The 27,859-nt window shown below is 40.8% G+C and overlaps 1 protein-coding gene across 1 annotated transcript in view; it reads left to right on the plus strand.

Moving 5' to 3' along the window:
* Positions 1-3,804: 3,804 nt before the first annotated feature.
* Positions 3,805-27,859, plus strand: part of RGR (retinal G protein coupled receptor) — a 48,768-nt gene continuing 24,713 nt past the window's right edge. The window contains exons 1-3 of the mRNA XM_082266824.1: positions 3,805-4,059; positions 15,155-15,311; positions 26,409-26,530. Coding sequence (XP_082122950.1) covers positions 3,981-4,059; positions 15,155-15,311; positions 26,409-26,530 — 358 coding nt within the window. The 5' untranslated portion in view covers positions 3,805-3,980. The remainder of the gene's footprint in view (positions 4,060-15,154; positions 15,312-26,408; positions 26,531-27,859) is intronic.

Raw genomic sequence — 27,859 nt, forward strand, 5'->3', positions numbered from 1 at the left:
CTTAATGTGCTCAGGTGCAACTCATTCTGTCTGCAGAGTGTTTCACACTGGTCCAATAGGGAGGCATGTTGGACAGTGGGAGGAAACCTACCAAATCAGTGCACAGGTGTTTGATACAGCCCTGGCAATTTGGCAGAGGAAAGTGCCTTGTTGCATGCTGGAATACTGTATAAATGCCTCTTATGCTCGGGGTCTTTCGTCTTTGCCTCCTCCTCTGTAGAGGTGCCATGCAGCCTCAGGTAGTCGACCCGAGAGCCTGGAGAGAGCAAGAGAGGAACTGAACCAAGATGTCCTGTGAAGCTGACTGAAAGTAGAAACACTGGAGGATCTGATTCTGCAGTACAGTGAGTACAGATCTGAGTCAAGGAGCCTACCCTGAGAGGGGCTACCCCTGCAGCTAGAAGAGTCAGTGGACGGGTGTCAGTAAAGGGGATTCTAGTGAGTGTCCTGAAGAGAATATAGTTCACCAAGTCTATTGCTGGAGAGAAAGAGCAAGGAAACTTAATCCCTTCCCATGTGGCAGTATGGATTAAGCAGTGCAGCTGCTTCCACAAGAAATCTGGGGAGAATTGTCCTTATCCATTGTGAATAGTTGCAGTTGGAGTATCCCACTATTCCCTTCTCCCATCCAAGTTCCAAAATAAACACTAAAAACCAATACTCCTGGATTGTTTATTGAGTGACGAGCCATCGCGAGTCAGGAGGGATGTGTGAACTGTACCCTAAGTGACTGTGTGCTGGAAATTAAGAGGAGGCCCAACAAGTGATCTCACAGCAAGTGCTACATTCTAATTTTCTGAGATACTGAATTTTAGGTTTTCAGTAGCTGTAAGCCATAGTCATCAAAATAAAAGAAAGAAATGTGTGTGATGAATCCTGTGCTGACGTCACCAGAGCGGGACGAAGGGCAGGCGGAAGAGCCGACCGGCCGGCGGCTTGTGTGCTATAGTGTATATGCGCATACCCAACCTTCAGATTGTAAGTGCATTACTTTGTTTTCCTTTTAATAAAATATCAGTTTTACGCTATTGGGCCATTTATTTTCATTCACAGGTCTATGGGGTTTGATGGTGGATGCCCCCATTATTCATGCTGACCAATTGTCTAAGCCCTGGAGGCATAGTGGAGATCCATCCCTGGATTGCCCTCAGTGTCTCTTGAGATCCTGAGTGATACCCTTTTTGGCTTGAATTAATTTATGTCTGGTAAGCAGTATATACCACTGGTGGTGGTCACTGCACAATTTGGTGAATACTGGAATGTGTTTCACTTTATGAATATTTATTTTGTACAATTAATTTGCACACTTTATCTATATTTATTATTATTTTTATAGATTCTGTTTGGGTGACATCATTTTCACTTAAATATATTTTTAGCGCAGCTTGCTTATTTTATTTTTGATTTGGGTGTTGTCACACTTGAAGCTGCAGCTTCTATTTCGCTTAGCGCGGTTATTCTCTTTATACACTCTCTACAATGTTGCAATGGTGGGGGGGGGGGGTAAATTGTATAGTCTGTGCTCCCCTGTCAATGGGGAGATTATGGGTAAAAAAACAAGGAATGCTCAGGGTATTACTTCCAAACATTTCCAGCCTCCACTTCCTCCTTTCTGTAAATCTCTGATCAATTCAGATATATAATTGGATGAAAGCCTCAATATCCTTAGGTGTCTCTACTCTGGCAAGCCCATCCTTTACCTGTTCATGGATGCTTTGGTGGAACTGACTTTTTTTCGCTGTTGGTTTCCAAGTGGTATCTAAGATCCAACATCCGAACTCCGATGTGTACTCAGCAATGAAAACTTGCTTTGACAGTAGCACAGTGGTTGGAATCATCAAAAACGTATTTCAACGCAGTCACAAAGGTCTCACAATTATTTAGATTTGCACTGTCTTGTTCTACATAAGGGGAGGCCCAAGCTAGGGCTTCCACAGTCAGGAGATTGATAACAAACAATACCTTATTTTTATCAGTATTTTTCTCTTTCTAATTAAATGCAGCGGGTTGCATTTGAAAATATCTTTGGCATTTATTAAGGAAACCTCATCTCGGGAACGCAAGTCCAGCAATTGTCTATGCAGAGCATTCATTTCTTTCTGTTGCCCTTACACCAAAATGTATAGTTTGGCAAATTTCTCTTGGTAGGTAATACTGAACTCTTGCAGCTCTGCAATTTGCTGCCTACAAGGAGCAACAGCATTTTCTATAGCGGCCTTCATGTTTGGGCCAGATTATTCTGTCACAGTCCAGGGTCAGGCTCAAAGATCAGTAGCTATAGCAGTGAATAAACCGCCAATGAGCAGTAGGATAGGTATATAGGCAGGTCACCCTGGCAGGTGGCATGCTACTAACCATTATTCACCAGAGCTCCTGATAGTGGAGATGGATTTTGCTGCGTTTATACAAGATGCTGGCCCTCAGGATTGCAACACCAGGTGGTGAGCAAGCTAGGGGTCAGGTAGCAGATAAAGAAGGTAGGGATCAAGCAGAAGCGTAGTCAGTAAACATGCCTACGGTCAGTAACAAGTGGTTACAGACTGGGTTCAAGCAGAACAAAAAAGGTTTGGTTGTTTTTGTGTAGACTAGCTGGTAAGTGTGTTGGGAAATCTTTTGTTTTGTTTGTGATGGGATCCAGAAGAAGCATAGTCAAGGAACAAGCCAAAGGTTGGAGATACTGACTGCAGCAAGAGTGACAGGAGTGAGATATGTGCTGGAGAAAGGACAATAATCTGGCAAACAGAAAGTGCAAAGCCATGGTTTTGATAGTAAGTTAATGGGAGGAACAAAGGTTCAAGATTTAACACAAATAAGAGATCAGACAGTGAGCTGTCCAACATCTTAGGTGGCTCAGCAAAAAGAGTTACCACCAGACACAGAAGAGGTCCTATTTCAGATCCCCTTTACTGAGACTGCTTATTTGGTACTTCATTCTGTTTTTTTTTGTGCCAGATCACCTGCTTCCTACATGTGTATGTTTGAGGGCCTGCAATCCGAGAGATGTACCATAGCAAAGCCCATCACCTCTTGGGGGGTGCATTGGTTAAACACCAGGCAGCTTCCTAGAATCTGCTCTTTTTAGGGTTCACACCTCCACCAAATGTACAAATGACCCAGAGGGTCCACACTCCCTCTAGCGATCAACAAGAGGGTGGCAAAGCTGCAGTGGAATGTTATTATAGATAGGAGCACTGTGTTGATATTTGTAAACTGATATAAATTAATTAGAGACCTTATTCCTTCTCCTTCATTGTTCCTCATTATTTCTTAGATTATCTCACCTGACTCGGAAAATGTCCACTATTCTGTAAAAATAACTTCTACATTTACGTCAATTGAATGTTGTATAATTGCATTATAATGCCTCTCCTGTTTCACATATACTGTCCATTTAATTTGGATATTTCAGACTCCATTATTTCCTGTAAAAGGAAAAAAAAATGTGACTATAATTCTCCTGTTGTGTTTCTTTTCATTGCTTGTTATTTACCAACAAACAACAACCTTCCCAAAACACCAAATATCTCTGCCAATTAGACGCTACATAGATGATTTCTATTCTTTTGTACAGACCCCCTCAGACCTTTTTTCGCCTCTGTCTGATAATTATGTTGTAGTTCACAAATAGAGGAGACAGTTTTCATAATCTTGTATTCACAAAACCCTTGTTGTCAATGCCATGAATGCAGTCTTTATAGCATGGTATGCAAATACGATTTAGGAAAGGTGGAATAGGATAAGGTGGGGGGGGTTTGCATAGTGCAGGCTGCTTTCATTCACATCATTAGAGAATTCTTCAGGGGATTGTGATGTTTCAGACATAACTACTGAGGGAAAAAAAAAGGTTTTACATAATCACTTGCACGATGCTAAATGTGAAAGAGACCCTTTAAAAGGAGGCATTTACACTGTGTGTGTGTGCGTGTGTGAAGGACAAGCAGCAGACAGTTCAGCAGGGTGTCTACACCAGATTTGCAAACATGGTTACATCTTACCCCCTTCCTGAAGGTTTTACTGAGATTGAAGTCTTTGGCATTGGCACAACACTTCTAATCGAAGGTAAGACATTTTTTGTACATGTCAGTGTCCCTGTCACACCCTTCAGAACAATTTTAACAAGACACATGATACCTAATTCAGTCTTTATTTATAAACTGTTCAAAGATTTCGGTTCGCAAACAAAAATGTAGAAAGGATGGCATCTAAAAAGTGTTTGTCAAATGAGACCTGTGCACAAGAGACACCTGCTAAGACCTTCGGAACTCTCACTCTCTCTTTCTCTCTCTCATTCTCTCTCCAGATTATCACACACACCTCATTATCTATCTACCTAACTATCTATCTACCTACCTATCTATCTATCTACCTACCTATCTATCTACCTCTCTATCTATCTATCTACCTACCTATCTATCTATCTACCTACCTATCTATCTATCTACCTACCTATCTATCGACCTCTCTATCTATCTATCTATCTATCTATCTATCTATCTATCTATCTATCTATCTATCTATCTATCTATCTATCTATCTATCTATCTATCTATCTATCTATCTATCTATCTATCTATCTATCTATCTATCTATCTATCTATCTATCTATCTATCTATCTATCTATCTACCTACCTCTCTATCTATCTATCTATCTACCTACCTACCTATCTATCTACCTACCTACCTATCTATCTACCTACCTATCTATCTATCTACCTACCTATCTATCTACCTCTCTATCTATCTATCTATCTATCTATCTATCTATCTATCTATCTATCTATCTATCTATCTATCTATCTATCTATCTATCTATCTATCTATCTATCTATCTATCTATCTATTGTTTCATAAATATATATAAAAAACTGTTACCCTATTTGCACTAGACAATATCACAAAATTAAGTTCCATAGAAAATGCAATATTCTGTTTTAATTTTAAGCCTGCTGATTTATGCAAATGTTAAGTGTATTACTTTCTGAAACCAATTTCCCTGATCTGCCTCAGAAATTTGGTTGGTTACTAGGAGTTATTGCATATTATCATTTCTCTTTACAATGCTTTACTGAGTAATCTTGCAAGTTCTGTTCATTTGTTACAAGGCTTTTCTCTGCTCTGGATCACATTGTTTTTTTCACCTGCAAATATTGTGAAAAATGGTGTGCAAAGGCAACTCGTATATAGCAACTGGTCAGAAATAATATTTCATAAATAGTTTAACCTTCAACTAAAATCTGATTGACAGAATTGGGTTACCACACTTTGCCCATCATTATTCATTAGATCACTGCAATGAGCATGTACAAATGATTCTTTGAACTAGAACGCTGTTTTTGTTAGTAGCTGATTTCTAATATATAAAGAAAGCTATTACTAGACATCAGCTTTGCCTTTCAGATTAAAATAAAGGTTAATACCAATAAACATGATTTAGTGTATTTGCTTCATATATGGCTAAAGATCAGTTATTACTTTCTGGCATATATGAGGAGGGCATTCATTTAATTAATTGTAATCCCTACCCTTGGCACCAATGACATCAGATGTTTTATCATTGGTGTTAATCAGAGCAGAAATATCTACGCATCTTTCAGAAATGCTTTGCTTGGAAAAACCATCCTATGTGATCTGATCACATTTTGTCATTTTTGTTGCATATAAATGCTGTAATCTTTTGCAATCTGTCAAAAGGTTACCATATATTATAAGTACAAGATGGAATAATAAAATGGTAGTAAGCGGTCAAAAAAAAAAAACGTCTCCTTGCAAATTAATGGCATAATGCGCTATGCATCACATACTAGCACAATAAAAGAGACTTACCTAAAAATGAAGCTCTCCAGCAGCGCACTGTCACCACTGACAGGGCTTCCATCTTCACCGAGTCTTCCATTTGGCTGGCCAAGCAGCAATGATGTCACTCCCGCACCATGGCTCTCTCTATGGACGGCACGCCATCCATTGAGAGTGCAGTGCACATGCGTCGGTGACCTCACTAAAGTAAAAATCACCTAAACAGTGCAAGTTTAGGAGATATTTACTATACCTACAGGTAAGCCGTATTATAGGGTTACCTGTAGGTATAAATAAAAAAAAGCCTTTACTACCACTTTTTTTAACAACTTATTGATTTCAATACAAATAATTTCAATACATACATACAATCACCCTATATAGGGCGACCAATACATACATTCCCCAAACCAAAACCCAAAACGGGAGGGGGGAGAGAAAAATAAAAAACACCCCAATTCAGCCTATCTCTATTTTTCCTGTTTACCATTATCATTGAAAGTGAAAGTAAAAGAAAATCCCACATTTTGGGTTGTCCCCGGACAAGTAATAGAGGGGAAAGCTTTTAATGGGGTTCTTTTGATATGTGGGTCCCCAGGGAATTCCGTTCATTTGCAGCAATTTCCTCTCACTTCATGTTTGGCTATGGGACAGGAAGTGACCAGAAATCTCTGCAATGGAACACAGATGGTGAAAAAAAAATCTCTTCTAACTTTTCCATGCTCTATTCAAAATGAAAATAAAGTTTTTCCTTTAGTTACACTTTAATTTACCCACCAAAATGAGACTGTTATAATAAGTCAACTGGATTGGGAAATTTTCCCTTATTTGTAGGCACCAACAGATAATACCATACACCCCCAGCCAAATTAATCTTGGGGAGAAATAGCGTCTGGCTATAGTATAGGCAACTGACATCAATGAGCATAAATATTCACACTTAGGCAATAACAATGTGCACTGAAATAGTCTCACACACACAATGCCTCCTGCGCTTAGGAAAATGGCCCCTCAAGATGGATATGCTTAGATCTTCATTACACTTGAAAGCAGATAACCACAGTCTTGAGGAAGTCTATAATACTACAACCATACAAAACACACAGAGGACATATAAACCTAGTGCATTATCCTGAGACAAATAATTTATTGTATAAAAACACGGTAAGTATTATACTCACAAATTTGCAATAGCAAAAAGTGCATCACAGATCTCAGCATGTTACATCCAAATGCATCAACATGTACAGATACACCAGAAACTGAAGACCCCCATGGGCTAATGCGTTTCAAACATTTTGAGACATCTGAAGAAGAGGAACTCCTTGAAACGTGTCAGCCTTCAGTTTCTGTTGTATCTGCACATGTTGATGCATTTGGATGGAACATGCTGAAATCTGTGATGTCGCTTTTTACTATTGCAAATTTGTGAGTATAATACTTACCATGTTTTCATAAGCAATTACAATGTGCATGGTTGAGGCTGTTTAACAACGCCGTGCCGTCAGGGGAGGTAGGTGAGGTAGAGCCATGAACATAAAAATAAATTATCAAGCTTTGAGGTGGGGATGATCGAACTTTTCAAAATTTCGGTTCGACCAGAACACCCGAACTTCCCGAAAGTTCGGCCTGGATTTCAGAACCCCATTGAAATCAATGGGACCCGAACTTCGGTAATCAAAAAACACCATTTTGAAGCCCTAAAACCAAATAAATGCCCCTAAAAAGTGCCTAGGGTTCTAGGCCATGCCCCAGGGACTATTAATCACAAAAAAAAGGTTCTTAAAAATTGTCATTTTTGATAGAGAGCCAATTATTGAAAAAATTATTGAAAAAAAAAAAGAGATTTCTTTGGATTTAGTGTCTGGGGGGGTCTAAAAAGTGTACCTGTGAAGTTTCAGCTCTGTAGCATGTCCAGAACCAGAAAAAAAAAAAGTTTGTTAGTAGCTTCGCTACTTTTACACCCGGCTTTTTGTTGCAGGCGTTTAATTGGGCTTTTTTGAGGACATGTTTGGAGTCAGGCATGACATCAGAACTTCTCTGTAGGGGTATATATACACACACACATGTATGTATATATACACATACACATATATAGGTGTGAAAGTAGCACAAACCTATGCTTGCGCTAATGAAATAATTAACAGGCATATGGCTTCTCTGCTATAACACCTATATATGTGTATGTGTATAAATACATATAAGTGTGTGTGTATATATACCCCTATACAGAATTTCAGATGTTTTGCCTGCCTCCAAAGACCCCCAAAAAATGCCCAAAAAAAACGCCTGCTGCAAAAACACACCTGGACGTTTTTGTAGCTGGTGTTTTTTTGGCCATTTTTTGGGCATCTTTGGAGGCAGGCATAACATCTGTACTTCTGTGTAGGGGTATATATACACACACACATGTATGTATATATACACATATATAGGTGTGAAAGTAGCAGAAACCTATGCTTGCGCTAATGAAATAATTAACAGGCATATGGCTTCTCTGCTATAACACCTATATATGTGTTCTCGCATTGTATGCCCTCTTGTCCTCATGCAATCCCTTCGAATGAACAGCTTTTTTTCTAAGCTGAGATCCCCATTGAGATATTTATAAATTATCATGTCCCCCCTCAGGCGTCTCTTCTCCAGGGAGAATAAGACGAGCGATTGCAGACGCTCTTCATAGTTAAGGTCCTCCAATCCCCTAATCAGTTTAGTTGCCCTTCTCTGGACTCTCTCCAGCTCCAACACATCCCTCCTGAGGACTGGCGACCAGAACTGGACAGAATACTCCAGATGCGGTCGGACCAGAGTTTTATAAAGTGGAAGGATTATAGTCTTATCTCTGGAATACATCCCTTTCTTTATGCATGCTAATATTCTGCTGGCTTTGGCAGCTGCCGCTTGACATTGCATGCTGTTGCCTAATCTATCATCAACCAAGACTCCCAGATCCTTCTCTATTTTTGATTCCCCCAAGGGTTCCCCTCCTAATGTGTATTGTGTTTTTATGTTTTTAGTCCCCAAGTGCAAAACCTTACACTTCTCCACATTAAACCTCATTTGCCATGTCGTTGCCCACTCCGTTATTTTGTCCAGGTCATTCTGTAGGATATCTGCTTCATGCTGTGCAGTTATTGCCCTGGCCAATATTGTGTCATCTGCAAAAACTGATAACGAACTACGGATCCCGTCCTCAATGCTGTTTATGAATAAATTGAACAAGGTTGGTCCCAGGACTGAGCCCTGGGGCACCCCGCTTACTACCTCAGACCAGTCTGAGTATGCGCTGTTTATTACCACCCTTTGGACACGCCATTTTAGCCAGTTCCGTATCCAAGAGCAAACCCTGCTGTCAATACCTGCAGACCTTATTTTATAAATTAAGCACTTGTGGGGAACTGTATCAAACGCCTTAGCGAAATCCAAGTACACCACATCTACTGATCTGCCCCTATCTAGCTCACAGCTCACCTCCTCGTAGAATGTTAAGAGATTGGTTTGACAAGAACGCCCATTTGTAAACCCGTGCTGATTATTGCTGATGATATTGTTGTCTTTAGCATACTCTACAATATAGTCCCTTATCATCCCCTCCAGAAGTTTGCATAATATTGATGTCAAACTGACAGGCCTATAATTTCCCGGGATATGCCTCTGGCCCTTTTTGAATATCGGAATCACGTTAGCCTTCCTCCAATCCCCTGGTACATCTCCTGTCCTAATACTGTCAGCAAAGATCAGGAACAGTGGTCTAGATACAACCTTACTGAGTTCCTTGAGTACTCTCGGATGTACGCCATCCGGGCCTGGTGATTTGTTTGTGTTAAGTTTATCCATCCTTTCCCTGATTTCACCCTCTGTTAGCCATAGTGGCAAGTCCTGTGTATTACTACTAACCATACAGTCATGGTCAGTGTACCCCTCTTTTTCCTGTGTAAAGACTGACGAGAAAAAAGCATTCAGCACGATTGCTTTTTCAGTGTTCTCTGTAACCGTCCTCCCATCATTGTTAATTATGTGTATACACACACACTTATATGTATTTATACACATACACATATATAGGTGTTATAGCAGAGAAGCCATATGCCTGTTAATTATTTCATTAGCGCAAGCATAGGTTTCTGCTACTTTCACATCTATATATATGTATGTGTATATATACATACATGTGTGTGTATATATATATATACCCCTACACAGAAGTTCTGATGTTATGCCTGCCTCCAAAGATGCCCAAAAAATGCCCAAAAAAACGCCAGCTACAAAAACGCCCAGGTGTGTTTTTGTAGCAGGCGTTTTTTTTGGGCATTTTTTGGGGGTCTTTGGAGGCAGGCAAAACATCTGAAATTCTGTATAGGGGTATATATATACACACACACTTATATGTATTTATACACATACACATATATAGGTGTTATAGCAGAGAAGCCATATGCCTGTTAATTATTTCATTAGCGCAAGCATAGGTTTCTGCTATTTTCACACCTATATACTGTATGTGTATGTGTATATATACATACATGTGTGTGTGTGTATATATACCCCTACACAGAAGTTCTGATGTCATGCCTGACTCCAAACATGTCCTCAAAAAAGCCCTATAAACGCCTGCAACAAAAAGCAGGGTGACAGGGGAGAAGCCACCATCCTGTTCTGTAAGTGTTCTAAGAGAAACAAACTTTTCTCTATAGCGGTCACCCTGACATGGAAGGGTTTTGTCACCCTGTCATAGCAGTCAGAGTCAGTTAACCCTACACTACACTACGGTCCCCTTACACTTAACACTTTCCCTACAGAAACTAGATTATTAAATCTAACTATAGTGGAAAATAGTACCCTAACTACACTAGATATCCCTTTTCTCACACTAATAATTGCTAAATGACACTTTGAGAGCAGAAGTAACAGAACTGCTTCCACTCTCTTCCACGTCCCTGTATTACAATGCTAGAGATTTGGCGGGGCTATCTTATATACTGGGGGGCGTATTCACTAATGATTGGCCTCTGGACCCCCTAGTCACTCCAATCACATTCCTAGCATTCTCCTGCCCCCTCAATTGGCTTTTACTGATGGTTCTGGTCCAATCACGGGCTTTTAAAGCCCAGTTCCTGTTCCATTGCAATTTGGTCGGTTCTGGTTGCCGAATTCCGAACTTTTTCAGCAAAAGTTCGGAATTCGGCCGAACTTCGAACAGTCAATGTTTGGGTCGAACCGATGGTCGACCCGAACCGTTCGATCATCCCTACTTTGAGGGTTGTAGCTTGGTGACCTGATAGCCAAAGTCCTACCCCACCACTGGTCAAAATTGGGTGCTTTTAGCACCGATGGTTCCAGAGATAAGAGGCTCCTTGCACAGCTTATCAGAAGCTACATACAGTGCAGCCAGTTTAAATTCAAGCTGGCACACGCTGTTTGCAGCAGACTGAGAGGATGAGCTAAATTCTTGTCAGAGGCACTGAGCTCAATGGACAGCTTGGAGGCTTGGACCAATGGTAAAGCACCATTGGTCCAAGCTGTCCAATAAAAATGCTGCAGTGGAGGCTCTCCTCTCACTGCAGTGTCATGGAAGGGGGCATGTGTCTAAAAAGACGCATGCTCCCTTCCAGCCCAGCCCTCTTAAATACATGTAAAAAACATGGGTTTATGGGTATAAGGTTTACCCATAATCCCATGTTTTTCTCACACAGTTAAAGAGTGCAGTTTATAAAAATATAGTAAATTACCTTAAAAACAATATATAATATTTATTTGTATATTACTTAATTATGATAATTAACCACTTGCCACCCAGGCCAATTCTGATACTTGACTTCTACATGTAAAAATCATCATTTTAATATATATATTTTTTTAGCAGACACCATAGGGAATAAAATGATGGTCGTTGTAGCTTTTTATGTCACATTGTATTTGTGCAGCAATTTTTAAAACACATTTTTTGGGGGGAAAAAACTTTCATAACTAAAAAAAAACACTAAAGTTGGCCCAATGTGAAAGATGATGTTACCCTGAGTAAATAGATACCTAACATGTCACGCTGTAAAATTCCGCACACTTGTGGAACGGCGCCAAACTTCAGTACTTAACCACTTTACCACTAGAGGATTTTGATGTCTTACGTCTGGGCCTCTTTTTGCGATTCGGCGCTGTGCGACTTTAACTGACAATTGCGCGGTCGTGCGACGCCATACCCAAACAAAATTTACCCACAAACAGAGCTTTCTTTTGGTGGTATTTGATCACCTGTGCGATTTTTACTTTTTGCGCTATAAACAAAAAAAAGAGCGTAAATTTTGAAAAAACAACAATATTTTTCACATTTTTTTATATGAAATCCCCCCCAGAAAAATGTAAAAATCAACATTTTTTTACATTTTTGGCCAATTTATTTTCTGCTACCTATGTTTGGTAAAAAAATTCACAATAAGCGTATTTTGATTGGTTTGCCCAAAAGTAATTGCGTTTACTAACAAAGGGAAAGATTTCTGTCATTTTTGATGGGTTTTTTTTTAACGCGTAATGGCGGCGTTCTGCGATTTTTTTTTGCAGGACTGCGACATTGCGGCGGACAGATCGGACCCTTGACTGACATTTTTGACACTTTTGGGGGTACCAGTGACATTACTGCAGTAATCAGTGCTATATATATGCACTGTTACTGTAAAAATTACACTGGCAGGGAGGGGTTAATGTATGCCTAATGCTTACTGACGTGTGTGGGGGGAGGTGACTTCGTGACACAAGGACAGATCCTGCAATCTGACCCTGCTTGTCACTTGGGAGATCCGCCCGCTTGTGTTTACACAAGCAGGCAGATCTCCCCACTAGATCCCCAACGATCGGGGAAGAGCAGCGGCGATCGCCGCTGCTCCTCCCCTGGCCCGACTCCCGCTGTGACTGAATACAGCGGGAGCGAGCCTCCGGCGGCGCGTGCGCACCCCTGAGAAAGGGGAGTGTCTGACGACGTAGTACTACGTCGTCAGACGATAAAGAGCCACTTTGCCGCAGTAGTACTACGGTACTCAGACGGCAAGTGGTTAAAAACCTCCATAGATGACGCTTTAAACATTTTTACAGGTTACATGTTTACATTTACAGAGGAGGTCCAGTACTTGAATTATTGCTCTCGCTCTAATGTTCGCGGCGATACCTCACATGTGTGGTTTGAGAGCCATTTTCATATGCTAAAATAAATCCTTATGCTGGTTAAATTAGTAAACTTTGAGAACGAATGAAGGTGCTACAGTGTATATCATTGATGGCGAATCGTGGCACCCCAGATGTTTTGGAACTACATTTCCCATGATGATCAAATACATGGCAGAGTGCATGAGAATTATGGGAAATGTAGTTCCAAAACATCTGGGGTACCAACATTCACCATCACTGGTATATATACTGAACAGATTATAAATGTAACACTTGTTTATGCCCCCATTTTTCATGAGATGAACTCAAAGATCTAAGAAAACCAGGATTCATCCATGAAGAGAACACCTCTCCAAAGTGCCAGATGCCATTGAATGTGAGCATTTGCCCACTCAAGTCAGTTACGACGATGAACTGCATTCAGGTGGAGACCCGGATGAGGACGATGAGCATGCAGATGAGCTTCCCTGAGACGGTTTCTGACAGTTTGTGTAGAAATTCCTTGGTTATGCAAACCTATTGTTGCAGCAGCTGTTCGGGTGGCTGCTCTCAGACGATCTTGGAGGTGAAGATGCTGGATGTGGAGGTCCTGGGCTGGTGTGGTCACACGTGGTCTGCGGTTATGAGGCCGGTTGGATGTACTGCCAAATTCTCTGAAATGCCTTTGGAGACGGTTTATGGTAGAGAAATGAACATTAAATTCACGGGCAACAGCTCTGGTGAACATTCCTGCAGTCAGCATGCCAATTGCACGCTCCCTCAAAACATGCAACATCTGTGGCATTGTGCTGTGTGATAAAACTGCACATTTTAGAGTGGCCTTTTATTGTGGCCAGCCTAAGGCACACCTGTGCAATAATCATGCTGTCTAATCAGTGTCTTGATATGCCACACCTGTGAGGTGGATGGATTATCTCGGCAAAGGAGAAGTGCTCACTAAAACAGATTTAGGCTGGCCATACATGTTCTATTTTCTTGTACAATTTTTCTTTAGATCTACCTTAAATTATGTAGTGCAAGGGCCTGCCTAACTGGATACAATTGGAAGTTGTTTAGTTTTGAGCTCATATTATATGTTTTTTGGTAAATCTAAAAGAAAATTGTACAAGGAAATTGAACATGTATGGCCAACCTTAGACAGATTTGTGAACAATATTTAAGAGAAATAGGCCTTTTGTGTACATAGAAAAAGTCTTAGACCTTTGAGTTCAGCTCATGAAAAATGGGGGCAAAAACAAAAGTGTTGCGTTTATCATTTTGGTCAGTGTATAATCTATAAATAATGAATGGTTCAGATTCTATTCTTTTATTATATAGATTATATATGGTACGGTCATTAGTTCTCATAGTTTACTATTTTAACCAACATAAGGACTTGTTTTAATAAAATCAGGACTGTTGGTAGCTATATAGAGCACAGTGTCGTTTTTAGTTTTTATTTTTTATTTCTGCATTCTGTAACAGCCCCAGTGAAATTTCAGCATTTACAGGGCTGTTGCAGAATGCAGAAATAAAAAAAATAAAAAAAAATAAAAATCTGCTGTCCAATAGATTATATTCACCAGACGCTTATTTGTCTGGGGGAATCTGATTGGCTGCCTGCGTCTTGACGTGTGGATTTTTAAGCGTAAGCCAACTGGCTTAACATTACATTTTTCATCTCAAAGCGCTCGGCTACACATTATTTTCTAAATAATGTGGGGGTTGTATCTGGCTCTAAAAATATCCAGTGCCTCACCAGCCACTGACCTCACCGAATGTCCCTTCTGTTTAAGGCCTTTTTACTGTATACATCCAGCTTCATTCTATAGGCAGATGCATGACATAAATATCCCGAGCAGTCAGTATATAGCCATATTTTGCAAAGAAATTGTTATAGCCACAAATGATAACTATTTGGTATTGGACAGCTAGATTTCATAAATGTGTGAAGAATATTCCTTCGCTAAAAAGGGCTGCTGGTGGTCTGAGTGGTTAGAAGACAGAGCCAGTAACGTTTATGTCACTAGCGACATATTTGTGCCAAAACAGCATTCTTTTTTTTTTTTTTTTTGGTGGAGGATGCGGGCAATCAAAACAGCATTCTGATAATTACTGATTGGTTTTGTGTTAGTCATGGAACTCCAGGTAAAGAGATTATTATTAATAAAAACTGATTTTTTTTAACAGTTCTTTTCACCTCTAACGACCAACATTATTTTACAGCTCTTCTTGGATTTATTTTAAATGCCCTGACAATCGCTTCATTTTACAAAATAAGAGAGCTCAGGACACCCAGCAATCTGCTCATAATAAGCCTGGCAGTGGCAGACACTGGATTGTGCATCAATGCTTTTGTCGCTGCTTTTTCCAGCTTCTTGAGGTAAAATAAACATTAATGATAGATTTGCAGTGTTACTAATACTATAAAGAGATGCTTGCATTATTATGTGTACAATTGATTTAAATGGAGTATATTTACAATGTAGGTGTAAATTTTGCAACATCTTGCGATATATTAGTATACCATTTTGAATGATAAAATGTAACTAGACCCAAAAACAAAAAATTGTAGCCTACCAGTTGTTGGATGTGATGGCTGCATTTGTTTTCTTGTTTCCAAGCTTTTTTTCTTTATTGTCATGTGGTTATTGGCCAGTAACATACATCTTGTCTTAGGGATGTTCACTCCACCACTACGTCTATGGAGGAACAATGTAGCCATCCCTGGACAGCAATATAGCCAAAAGGTGGAGAGGGTTGTGTTAAATGGAGTAGTAAGTTTTGATGGATTTTAAATAAGTGACTAACAATTTAACAGATACATAGATTGCAGCACTCTAAGGCCCCTTTCACACGGGCTTTCCCATCAGGTCCGCCTGTCAGTTTTTCAGGCGGACCTGATCAGATGCTCCATGCACCTCTATGGAGTAGCGGATGTCAGCTGTGACATTTCCGATCGAATGTGGTCCATGAAATCCAGACGGATGGAAACCCTATTTTCCATCCGTCTGGAGGATCAGTTCGGATAGGATTGAATGAAAACGGACAGGCTGTCCATTTTCATTCGATCTCCCATAGAGGAGAGCGGGGATCTGACAGGCCTGTCTATGCAAAGTAACGGAGCTGTCATCCGCCTGCTCAGCGGGGATCGGCGGATCGATCCCATCTGAGCAAAATGGAGTCCGCTGGGTGGAAAGCCCGTATGAAAGGACCCTACCTTTTAAAACATGCAGGGATGGAAAGACCAGGGGTGACTGCACAGTTCCCAATACCACATATAGACAGAAAACAAACCCGGACAATGGTCACGTCTTCAGAAGTTAGGTATTACATGGTATTGTCTTAAGCTGGCCATACATTATACAATTTACTTGTTCAATTTCCTTTGGATTTGCCTGCCTGATTGCATACAAATTGAAAGTGTTTAGGTTTGACCTCATATTATATGGTTTTGGTAAATCTAAATTAAACTTGTGGAAGAAAATTGAATAATGTATGGCCAGCTTTATTTGTAGCCATAACTATGTACAGACTGCCTGATGACCCTATACTAGCGAAACGCACCGTGGTCCCTGCTAAACCCGGAAGTCCAGAGTAAGACTGACGTCACCTCTACACTAACATTGGAACGCACGCCAGAGCACTGCCACGCTGCAAGGGAAGCTAGAGCGAGCAGCAGGTAACTGCAGATCCTGTGCTCCCAACACTAATAAGATCTGGTAGCAACCAATGAGTATTGCCCTGTGCCAGGCGGGCACAACAATATGTAAGCAGACAATTTTTATGATTTATTTTATTTCATAATAAAAAAACAGTATTACACTATTTTTTAGTTTTATATTTGTTTCCCTGCATATGGGCTATATACTCATCTATATGAGAAAACAATTGGAGGAGTGAGGAGAAGGAGAATTTTATCTTTATATTATCCTTTGATAATTGACCAAACAAATAACTAATAAGGAATGAAGGAGTCCTAATGGTCTGATCCACCTATATAATAGGATTAAAGGCGTTTGAGGTCTGTGTGACCTAGTGATTTCTGGTAAGAGGCATTGATTACCACCTTTTCTCACTGGAGCACCTGATCCATAGAAAATTAACCCCTTCACCATTTTTGCATGAACTTTTTGGATCACAGTTCACCATTATAACACCATTGAAGCACCATTTTATTATTTATTTATTTATTCACGGAGCATTGTATTTGTATTTATATTTAAGTTATTGAAAGTTTTGACATTTTTAAAGTTTCAAGAAGCACAGCACTATTGAAAAATACCTTTATGAATTATATTTATTTTTATATAGAATTTTTTGCACTGTCTAGCACTTTAAGAAATCATATTTAAGAATTATTATTTATTGATTGCACTGCTATAATGCCTCGTACACACGCAACGATTGTTGGGCGTGAATTTTCGGCCAACGTCCGATCGGCCGATTGTAGGCTTGTTAGTATGATGCTTCCGACAACCGACTGCAACTTTTCGGCCGAATAAAATCTGGTGTGCATGCTATAAAATTTTTGTTGGCCGTCACCAGAACGGCCGATTGTTCTTCAGTCAGTACAGATTTCGGGCAGACAAAAATGTGATGAGCAAGACTGGGCATGCTCAGAGAAGAAAAAACACACGGAAAGTAAACCAGAACATGACATCACTTCTGCAGTTGGTTGTTGTTGGCCGACAAAATTTGTGTGCAGTCTAGAGCACGTTTCAACCAACACAACAACACTGGACAAAAGACGGCCGATCGGTCGGCCAACAATCGTTGCGTGTGTACGAGGCTTAATACTGAGAAAAGTATATATGTTTAATCAGCACCTATTTCATAGGTAACATTCTCAGCAATTTTGCACAGAAAAGCTAGCACTTTATTTTGAGCATTCACAGCATCATTTATACACTAGTACTAAGCACTCTAACCCCTAATCCAGTGTAAATAATATATCTATACCAGCGCCTTTTTTACTTTTCTACCTATCATAACTATGTATAAGGTTGTGTAAGCTAAGACACAAAAGTGTCTTCCTGTAAAGGATTCTACCCTGTTGTGAATTAAGGACCAGCTTCTGAAGATGAGACCATGGTGGAGACTTTCTATATGTACTCACAGTTTAAAGCCTGACTCCAGCTAAGGCTGTGTTCACACTGAATTCGGAGCAGCTCTTCATAGAAGGGGGTCCAGGGTGTCCCGGTGCACCATTTCAGGTCCCAATTTATGACTAAATTCGGACCTAAAACGGACCAGAGGACTCAACAGGCTTTTCTGCAAACCGCTCCGCAGCCGACACCAAGCTGTGGCACAGTCTCCTTTCATGCAAATTGTATGCGGGGAAACCTGCATCCAATTTGCAACAGTGTGAACCCAGCCTAATATTATAAGGCAGCTACAGCAATAGTTTTTTTTTTTTTCTTTTGGGATAAAGGTTTTACACAAATGAATAAAATCTAGCAACTGTAGGCACCCCTATCAGTGGTAAATAGTTTGTCTCAACCTTCTAACTGCCATCCTTGCTGGACAGCTTGGTCTGGTAAACGAAGCTGAAAAACAACAGACTTACTGGCTGGATAACAAGGTAATTAAACTAGGTTGCAGGTGGAACACAGAAAAGCAAACACTGCTGTGTTAATGCTACAGACTGTTTCATATATGTCATTTTTTAGTTTGGATAGTGTCAGTGTAAATGTACTGATAAGTCTGTTAGCCATTGTGTAAATGGACAAAGTTGAGAGGTTTTACAAAACCCCAAATGTTATGGAAGGAACTTACCATGTGCTATGATTTACAGTGCTTGTTGTGCCCATGACAGTTGATGTGAAATCACATAATACTCAGTAATTTCAGTTTCTGATTTGGCCATTATGCATATACGACACTGGTGAGAAAGTAAAAGATTGGTAGAAAGTATGCAAAGTTTTTTAAATTTATTCTATAGGAACATTTTTTATTTAAAAAAAATAACAAACATGTCATACTCTCAGGTCCCCCGCCGGCGCTCTGAGCCCCTCCCCCTTGCCGAGTGCCCGCATAGTAGCTCCCGAGCCGACTTTCTGCATAGGACACAGAGAGCAAGGCTCAGTCCTGCCCCCCGATCCCTCCTCACCGGCTGTAATTGACAGCAGCAGGAGTCATTGGCTCCTACTGCTTCATCTCAGCCACTCAAGAGGGAGAGACCCAGGAGAGCCTGGGGTCTCGTGCACATCGCTGGATCAGGATCAGGCTTGGGTAAGTATTGGGGGGCTGAGAGGGGAGCTGCACACCGAAGGCATAAAATGCATGAAGGTAAAAAACCTTCAGCCTTTATAACCACTTTAACCACTTGACCTCTGGAAGGTTTGACCCCCTTCATGACCAGGGCATTTTTGCTCTTCTGCACTGTGCTACTTTAACTAGCAACTGCTCAGTCATACAACACTGTAAGCAAATTCAATCTATATACCGTATATACTCGAGTATAAGTCGACCCGAATATAAGCCGAGGCCCCAAATTTTACCACAATAAAGTGGGAAAACTTATTGACTCGAGTATAAGCATAGGGTGGGAAATGCAGCAGCTACTGGACCCAACTGGACCACCACGAGACACAAAACAGGGGCTGCGGCCATGGTACAGGAGATGGCGCAGGTCATGGTATAGGCATGGCACAGGTCATGGTAAGGTCATGGCACAAGTCATGGTACAGGCATGATACAGGCATGGCACAGGTGATGGTATAGGCATGGCACAGGTCATGGTACAGGCATGGCACAGGTCATGGTACAGGCATGGCACAGGTCATGGTACAGGAGAGGGTATAGGCATAGCGCAGTTGATGGTATAGGCATGGCACAGTATGTACAGGCATGGCACAGTATGTACAGGTATGGCACAGGAGATGCAGTGCTGTGGGCATGGTACAGGAGAATGTCCTGTACCATGATCGCAGCACTGCATGAGGAAATTCAGGGGCTGTGGAGGAGTCTCACTTACCTTTCGGTGAGGCGCCTTCGATTTAAAAATTGCGCCGCCTGGCGCCAATACGTCACCACGAATGCGCCACCGATGCTCGGGAAAGCCTGTACATGTTCGGCTATTCCCGGGAATGCGGCACATGCGTGGTGACACGTCGGCGCCGGGGCGGGGCCATTTTTAAAAAGACAGTGTTTCGAGTATAAGCCGAGGGGGGCATTTTCAGCATGAAAAACATGCTGAAAATCTCGGCTTATACTCGAATATATAGGGTATATATATATTTTCATACAAATAGAGTTTCACACAAAAGGAGTTTTCTTTTGGCGCTAATTGATCACCACCTGGGTTTTTTTTTTTTTATTATATAAAAAAAATAATGCCACTTTTCCTACTTGTTATAAAACATATCCATTAAATTAAATGTCTTCATAAATTTAGGCCAAAATGTATTCTACTACATGTCGCACATTCTGGCAGTGATCAGGGGCTGATCCAAAACTGCATTTTTGGCGACACTATATTATTGGGGATCCTAGTATAGTTTTGATCGTAATGAATATACTGATCCATACCGACACTATACTAGTAATGCCGGGGATCTGGTGCTAACTGACACGGGCTGGGAGGGACTGAGGTTGATATCGCTAGGGACACTAATACAGTGATTAGTGATAATTCTGTACACTGACGCTGTATTAATGGTATTGGCTGGGTGGCAGGGGTGATCAGGAGGGCAATCAAAGGATTAATTGTGTGCCTAACAAGTGTATGCATGTTAGGCACATGTGCTACTTCTACTCACAGATCTGTATGGGTTTCTCTCCTTATTTTCAGTTCTGAACAGCATGGAGAAACCCAGCCAGAGCCTGCCTGTGTTTACAAACACTCAGCTCTATATTGTGATTGGCCACAGCTGATCAGCAGGTATACACCCAAAATGATTGGCTTTAACCTGCTGACATCACATCACAGGTCAGCAGGGGGAGCACACATGCACCTCTAAACCAGGAAGTACACCATGACATACCTGCCTGGCTGTGCCGTCCACAAGCTGTAAATGTACTGTTAGAGCAGTGGTTCTCAACACAAGTCCTCAGGGCACACTAACAGTCCAGATTTTAAGTATTACCTTGGGGAGATGCAGACTAGAGTACTGCAATCACTGAGCAGCAAATTATATCACCTGTGATGTATTTCAGCTATCTTGCAAACCTGGCCTGTCAGTGGGTCCTGAGGACAGGAGTTGAGAACCACTGTGTTAGAGGATGGAAGGTTTACGCGTTTACCTTAGTTGTTGATGCTCAGTCATTTAGTCGTGTCTGCCTCTTCATGACCTCATGGACCATTTACATTTACCTTAGACAGATGTTTACATGTACATGTAAACTCATTAGCTTAAATCTCATATAACCTTTAGCATGTTAGCATAATTCTGCAACTTTATTTTCAATAATACCTGGTAATCCTGCCATGAAGGTCTTTTTTCATGCACTTCCCATGATAAAGAAAGATAAAACCAGAGTGTGTTTTTTATTTCCTGTTCTGAGACTGGACATTCCCAAGGTGGCATGTGCATATGCTGTATGGGTGACTCTTGCCAATGCAAAACAAAAAAAGGATTACATCTGTCAGACAGATGTCGTAAAGGCCCGTACACACGTAGCGATTGTCGGCCGTAAATATTCGGCCGCCGAACAATCGGCCGATTGTCGGCTTGTTAGTATGATGCTTCCGACAACCAACAGCGACTTTTCGGCCGAACAGAATCAGGTGTGCAGGCTATAAAATTTTTGTAGGCCGTCACCAGAACGGCCGATTGTTCGCAAGTCAGTACAGAATTCGGCCGACAAACAGCAGATTAGCAAGACTGGGCATGCTCAGAGAAAAAAAAAGACACGGAAAGTTAACCATCACATGACATCACTTCTGCAGTCGGCTGTTGTTGGCCGACAAAATTCGTGTGCAGTCTTTAGCACTTTTCAGCCGACAGGACAGCCCTGGACAAAAGACGGCCTATCGTTCGGCCGACATTCGGTACGTGTGTACGGGGCTTAAGACTTTACAATGTGTAGTCTAATACAAACATTGAGGTTGCTTTACTATAGCTGGAGAGTGCACAATCTGCATAGAAACCAATCAGCTTTCAGGATTTTTTGTCAAAGCTTAACTGAATAAGCTGAAGTTAGAAGCTGATTGGCTACCATCTCCAGCTGCACCAGATTTTGCACTATCCAGTTCTAGTAAATCAACCCCATTGTGTTCTAGGCTTTTTTGACACTAGTTGTACACTTTTAACATTTTCTGTTCCATTCCAGTTTACTTTTAGCGCTACCTTTTTTAGAGTGACAATATTATCCCTATCTCCCATTTTCTTTCCTGCATTGTCACCTTGTCACATGCACTTTTGGAACATAATTACCTCTTCCAAAGCTCACTGAACAGGCAAGTTCCACTCTTGTCAACATCCAGAAACCACACCATGATTGGTTGCATGCAGCCAGGAATTGAACTCACGCACAGTCGTGGGTGTCAAAAGGCTACAAAAAAAACAAAGGCAACATTTATTTAGCTTGGGGTTGCCTCTAATTTACATGAATGCTAAGATTTATCTCACATGTAAAAAATACAAAATAACTGACCGCAGGCCTTCAAGTGATTGTAAAGTTTTGTTGTTTTTTGTATTAATCACTTAAGCCCTGGAGGATTTGGCTGCTCAATGACCAGGCCCTATTTTGCTATTCGGGAAATGCGTGACTTTAATGGACAATTGCATGGTCGTGCGACGCTGTACCCAAATCAAATTGACATCATTTTTTCCCACAAACAGAGCTTTCTTTTGGTGGTATTTGATCACCTGTGCGATTTTTATTTTTTGCGCTATAAACAAAAAAAGAGCGACAATTTTGAAAAAAATATTTTTCACATTTGTTATATGAAATTCTCAAAAAAAAATGTAAAAATCAAAATTTTTTAACATTTTTGGCCAATTTGTTTTCTGCTACATATTTTTGGTAAAAAAAATAGCAATAAGCGTATTTTGATTGGTTTGCGCAAAAGTTATTGCGTTTACTAACTACGGGCAAGATTTATGTAATTTTTATTGGTTTTTTTTAACTAGTAATGGCGGCGATCTGCGATTGTTTTTTTTTTGCGGGAATGCAGACAGATCAGAACCCTGACTGACATTTGGGGGTACCAGTGACATTACTACAGTAATCAGTGCTATAAATATGCACTGTTACTGTAAAATGACACTGGGAGGGAAGGGGTTAACTTTATTGGTGATCAGTGGGTTAAGTGTGTCCCTAGGGGAGTGATTCTAACTGTTACGGGGCGTGGCTACTGAAGTAACCACAGAGACATGAGATCCTATATAGCAAGATCGCACAGCCTCTGTGCTTACTTCAAGGAGAATGACAGATGGCTGTGTTTACATCAGCCGTCTGTCTTTCTCCCTCTCCTGCGGGAGATTGCAAGTGGCCGGCCGCCATCGGAGCCGCCGGTCACACGCACTGACTAGGCAGGGAATGAGCATGCACGCTCGCCCCCTACAGGCTCTTTGGCAAGTGACATAGATCTGTCACTTTGCCTGTAAGCGGCTGACTGCCGCAGTAAATAGTCGTGAGGCGGTCGGCAAGTGGTTAAAATAACAAACATGTTATACTTACCTCCTCTGTGCAGTAGTTTTGCCCAGGGCAGCCCAGATCCTCCTTATCTTGGGTCCCTGTCTGGAGCTCCTTTGTTCCATTCAGACACAAATTCGGCCCCATTCCCTCTCTCTCTCCTGATTGGCTAACTGAGTTTGATTAACAGCAGCTGGAGTCAATGGCGCTGTTGCTGTGTCTCAACCAATCAGGAGAGAGAGTCCCAGATGTCTGAAGCACTCGTGGACATTGCTGGATAGAGATGGGGCTCAGGTAAGTATTAGGGGGGCTGCTGCACACAGAAGGCTTTTTATCCTAATGTGTTAAGATAAAAAACCTTCTGCCTTTACAACCCCTTTAAAAGAATATCAGGGCTCTGTAGGGCAGACATAAAGAACATAAAATAATAGTATTACAAATGCAAATTCAAACTCTCAGCACAATCCTGTCCAACAGATGCTTAGCTTTGAAATCTTGCAATAATCTTGTATATATCACATGTGAAAAGTATTTTTTTTCTATTTCCAAAGCATTTTGTTTTTATGCATATCTTCTTTTTTTTTAGGTATACATTTTTCAAGCTGTTCTAGATGTTTGATATGGGATTGTTACAATGTCTAGACATAATCATTACAGACTGAATACTATGCAGATATATAAGGCACAAATAATGCAGCTTTTTATCAGTAAATGTATTTATTTTTTAAAATGCAAGTCAAAGTACCTTAATATGCCTTGGTATCAACCCTTTGAAGTCTACTGCACACCTAAAGCTCAGACAAGGGAATGAAGAAACAACCTAAGAAGCTACAAAGGTGTGCAGAATTGCCGAAACATGCTGATAGAGCAGAGAGACAGAGAGAAGAGCTCATCAGTGTGCTGTTTCTCTTTTCACTGTCCAGTCACATGGTGGGGGTGTGGATGAGGAACTTAATTAAAACTGCAGGAACAAAAGATCAGGTTCCCTCTTTTTAAAAACAGAGCTGTGATATGCGACTTTCCAAAATGAGGGGAAGTACATTCTCAGACCGTTTATTAGGAACAAATATCCTTACTGGATTATTTGCCTACAGTTCTTGTTCTGGGGAAAACAGTAACATTTTCTGTCCCTGTGGCAATATTTCACAGGACATATAGAGAGGGTGAGTCCCAGTGAGGACATAGACAGCAATACAAATATGATAGGGGTTTTAACCCTTTCCTACTCTTCTCAAAACTTTTGAAATTTCTCAGATGGTTGAGGCTGCAATTGCCAACATCCCTTAATAGACGTTTTGTATATATAGAGAAATCTCTTTGGGTGGGATTTTTAGGACAATTATATGACAATATGTATAAAAAATGTATCTTTTTATCGTTCACTTTAGAAATCTTTTTTAAAAACAATGCATACACCATATTATACTACCTGTAATTACACATCATAGATCATGAAATATTTAGGTTGCCAAAGAAGTGGTATTCTCCAACTACTGCTTGTTACGTTTCTTGGTGGTAGTTACAACCATGGATGGTTTCCAATAGGTGGGGGTATCCAACGCGTTTCTTGTTAAACATCAATAACTTCTTCCTCAGGGATATTGTATCCACTTCTGCAAAATAGAACAATTTTGCCTTAGAAACAATTGTGTCAAAGATACGTAAAAAAAATACCAAATATATGTGTAAAAAGTTCACTTTTCATTGAAAAGAAATAGATATAATATTTTAACATTTTTTTTTCTAAAGTGAACAATAAAGAGATATATTTTTTATACATATTGTCATATAATTGCCCTAAAAATCCCACCCAAAGAGAAGATACCTCTATATATACAAAAACTCTACTCAAAACTGGAATAAATGTTTTGGCTATAGATACTGTACACTTAAACATAGTAGAGCAACCAGGGTTTTTTATACCCAGAGAATAGGTGCAGGTACCTCCCCCAAATCACCCATTGTTCCCACTCCCAGTCCAACTCCAAACACTATCCCTTGTCCCTTCCCCCTACTCTCCTCCCAATAGACCCATAACAACAGTAGACCACTCAAGATCCTCTCCAGCCACAATAGATGCCCAAACATGCCCACAATCGATGCTCAGCAACAATAGACTACCCCTGGCAACAATTGGTCCTCCAGAAGCTATCAATAATTTCCCCCAACACAGTATACCTCTTAGCAACATAAGCTCCCCCCCCCAGCAACAATAGATCCCCCAATAGAAACAACAGACACTCCAGCATGCCCAAGCACCCCTTGCCAGTATATAGCTTCAGTGCTGGAGGTGTCAGAACGGCATACCACTGCATTCCTTCTGAAAAAAAAAAATCCCTAAGAACAGCAATCAGGCCAAATTTATGGCCATGGCGTGTGAATGCATATCTCATGAACCCAGGGAACAAGTAACTACCATGATCAATAGGTTCATCATTGCCAGAGTATTCGTATCAATGTCATAGTGAAAAAATCCATCTTTACTACAATTAAATACCACAAAATTACCACCGTTTCAAAATATAAAAAGCAGACAGCTACAGTTGTGCCCCTGTTTGCCAATATTCCACAGCAGATAATTATTCTGAGCCTTACAATTGTAGGCCTGTTGTCACAACAAAATCCAAATAGCCAATTTCAACCACAGCTATTTCTGAATGTAATTGTTACTGCAGTCAAAAACCTGGCATACTGTCAAGTTAGTAGTTCATTGAGAGCTTTTACCTAGACAGAAAATATTATCTAAACTTGCAGAATGGCTCTGAACTCAGTATATGCGGGCAATGTGAAAACTGCTTCCAGTCAACCTTGTTCTGAGTTTTGTTATTGTTACATATTGCAGTATTTTACAATAACAATTTTATTTTATTTTACATTATAAACACCTTTTTAACAGATATTGGCCCTATGGATCAGAAGGATGTCAGATTCATGGATTCCAGGGATTTGTTGCAGCTCTCTCCAGTATAAGCTCATGTGCTGCAATAGCATGGGACCGCTATCACCAATATTGTACTCGTAAGTGTTGGGTTTAAAACAGCACTCGCTTTTTTTTGTTTTTACAGTTTCTTTCCAGCAAGACCCCCTGCTGAAATTTACTATATAATAGTCAGTATATTTGCTTGTTTCTATTCAACTCAGTATGTCTTTACTTGATAGCTGCATGAGAGTAATAATGTGTTTGATATAAAGCCTCAGCAGTATATAATTGGGTGTATCTGTATGAATCTCTAAACTGCATTGCTAAAATGCATATGAACACCTGAGCACAGCTTAGTCCTTTTTAATCACACTAGCTGTTTGTAGATAGGCAAAGATGGTCAGACGTTTCAATCTGATTCCACAGAAAATAGATCTGGTGCCTGCTGAAAAGATGATGGGGAGGAGAGCCAGTAACTAGAAACCACAATATAGAGCACAAGAGCGCTGGCGGATGGGCTTGTGGAGTGGAGACCAGTAATGATTGTCTATAAGGTTGTAAATGACAGGCAGGAGCTACACAGTTTGTCATAAGAAACCAGTGTTTATTATAAAACGCTTAAAGAAAGTCAATGGGTCAATAAAATATAAGATGACAGCCTCAAAGACCTACTCTGTCACTGTGGCTTTGTGTGCATCCTTACCAGTGGTGGAGATGGTTGTCCACTAGGGCCGATGTGGGGGCAGGAACCGATGCAAGGCTCTGGCTGGGGGATGCACAGGTTCTGCCGGGGGAACCCGAGCGGCAGATAGACCAAAGCCGGAAGTCAGATGTAAAGAAGCCGGGTTGCGTTCCACAGCCGTGGAATGCACTGGATGACCATAACAGGCCAGGGAGTGCGCTGTGATGACGTCAATCACCGCACCAGAAAGCAAAAAGAAACCAACTTGACAAGGCGCAGGCGCATGAAACATGTTGCCATAGTAACAGGACCATCTCCTCTCGGCTTAAAACCTTATGGACAATCATTACTGGTTTCCACTCCACCCACAAGCCCATCCGTCAGTGCTCTTGTGCTCTATATTGTGGTTTCTGGGAGATCCATTTAACCTACATGAAACTTGTATTATGCTGTTACTGAGTTACTGAGAGGAACCCAACTGTGACAGCCCAGCTTTACGCCTAATGCAATATACAGTAAACCCTAGAAAATAATCAGTAATATTGAGTACTTCAAAGGATGGTACTTGAGATTTAAAGTATTTTAAAAGTATTGCAGGAAGAGGAGAGGGCTCCTGCATAGAGTCAGAAGGGGAGTAGAGGGCAGAGGACAGTGTGGGAGATGGGGGCAGGGTGCAGATAAATTGTATGGCCAGAGGGAACATGGATCAAAGTTGTCTGTGCTAATCAGAGCCAGGAGGAGTCGG

The sequence above is a fragment of the Pelophylax lessonae genome, assembly GCF_965119305.1.
Source record: "Pelophylax lessonae genome assembly, chromosome: 9".
NCBI classification, from domain to species: Eukaryota; Metazoa; Chordata; class Amphibia; order Anura; family Ranidae; genus Pelophylax; species Pelophylax lessonae.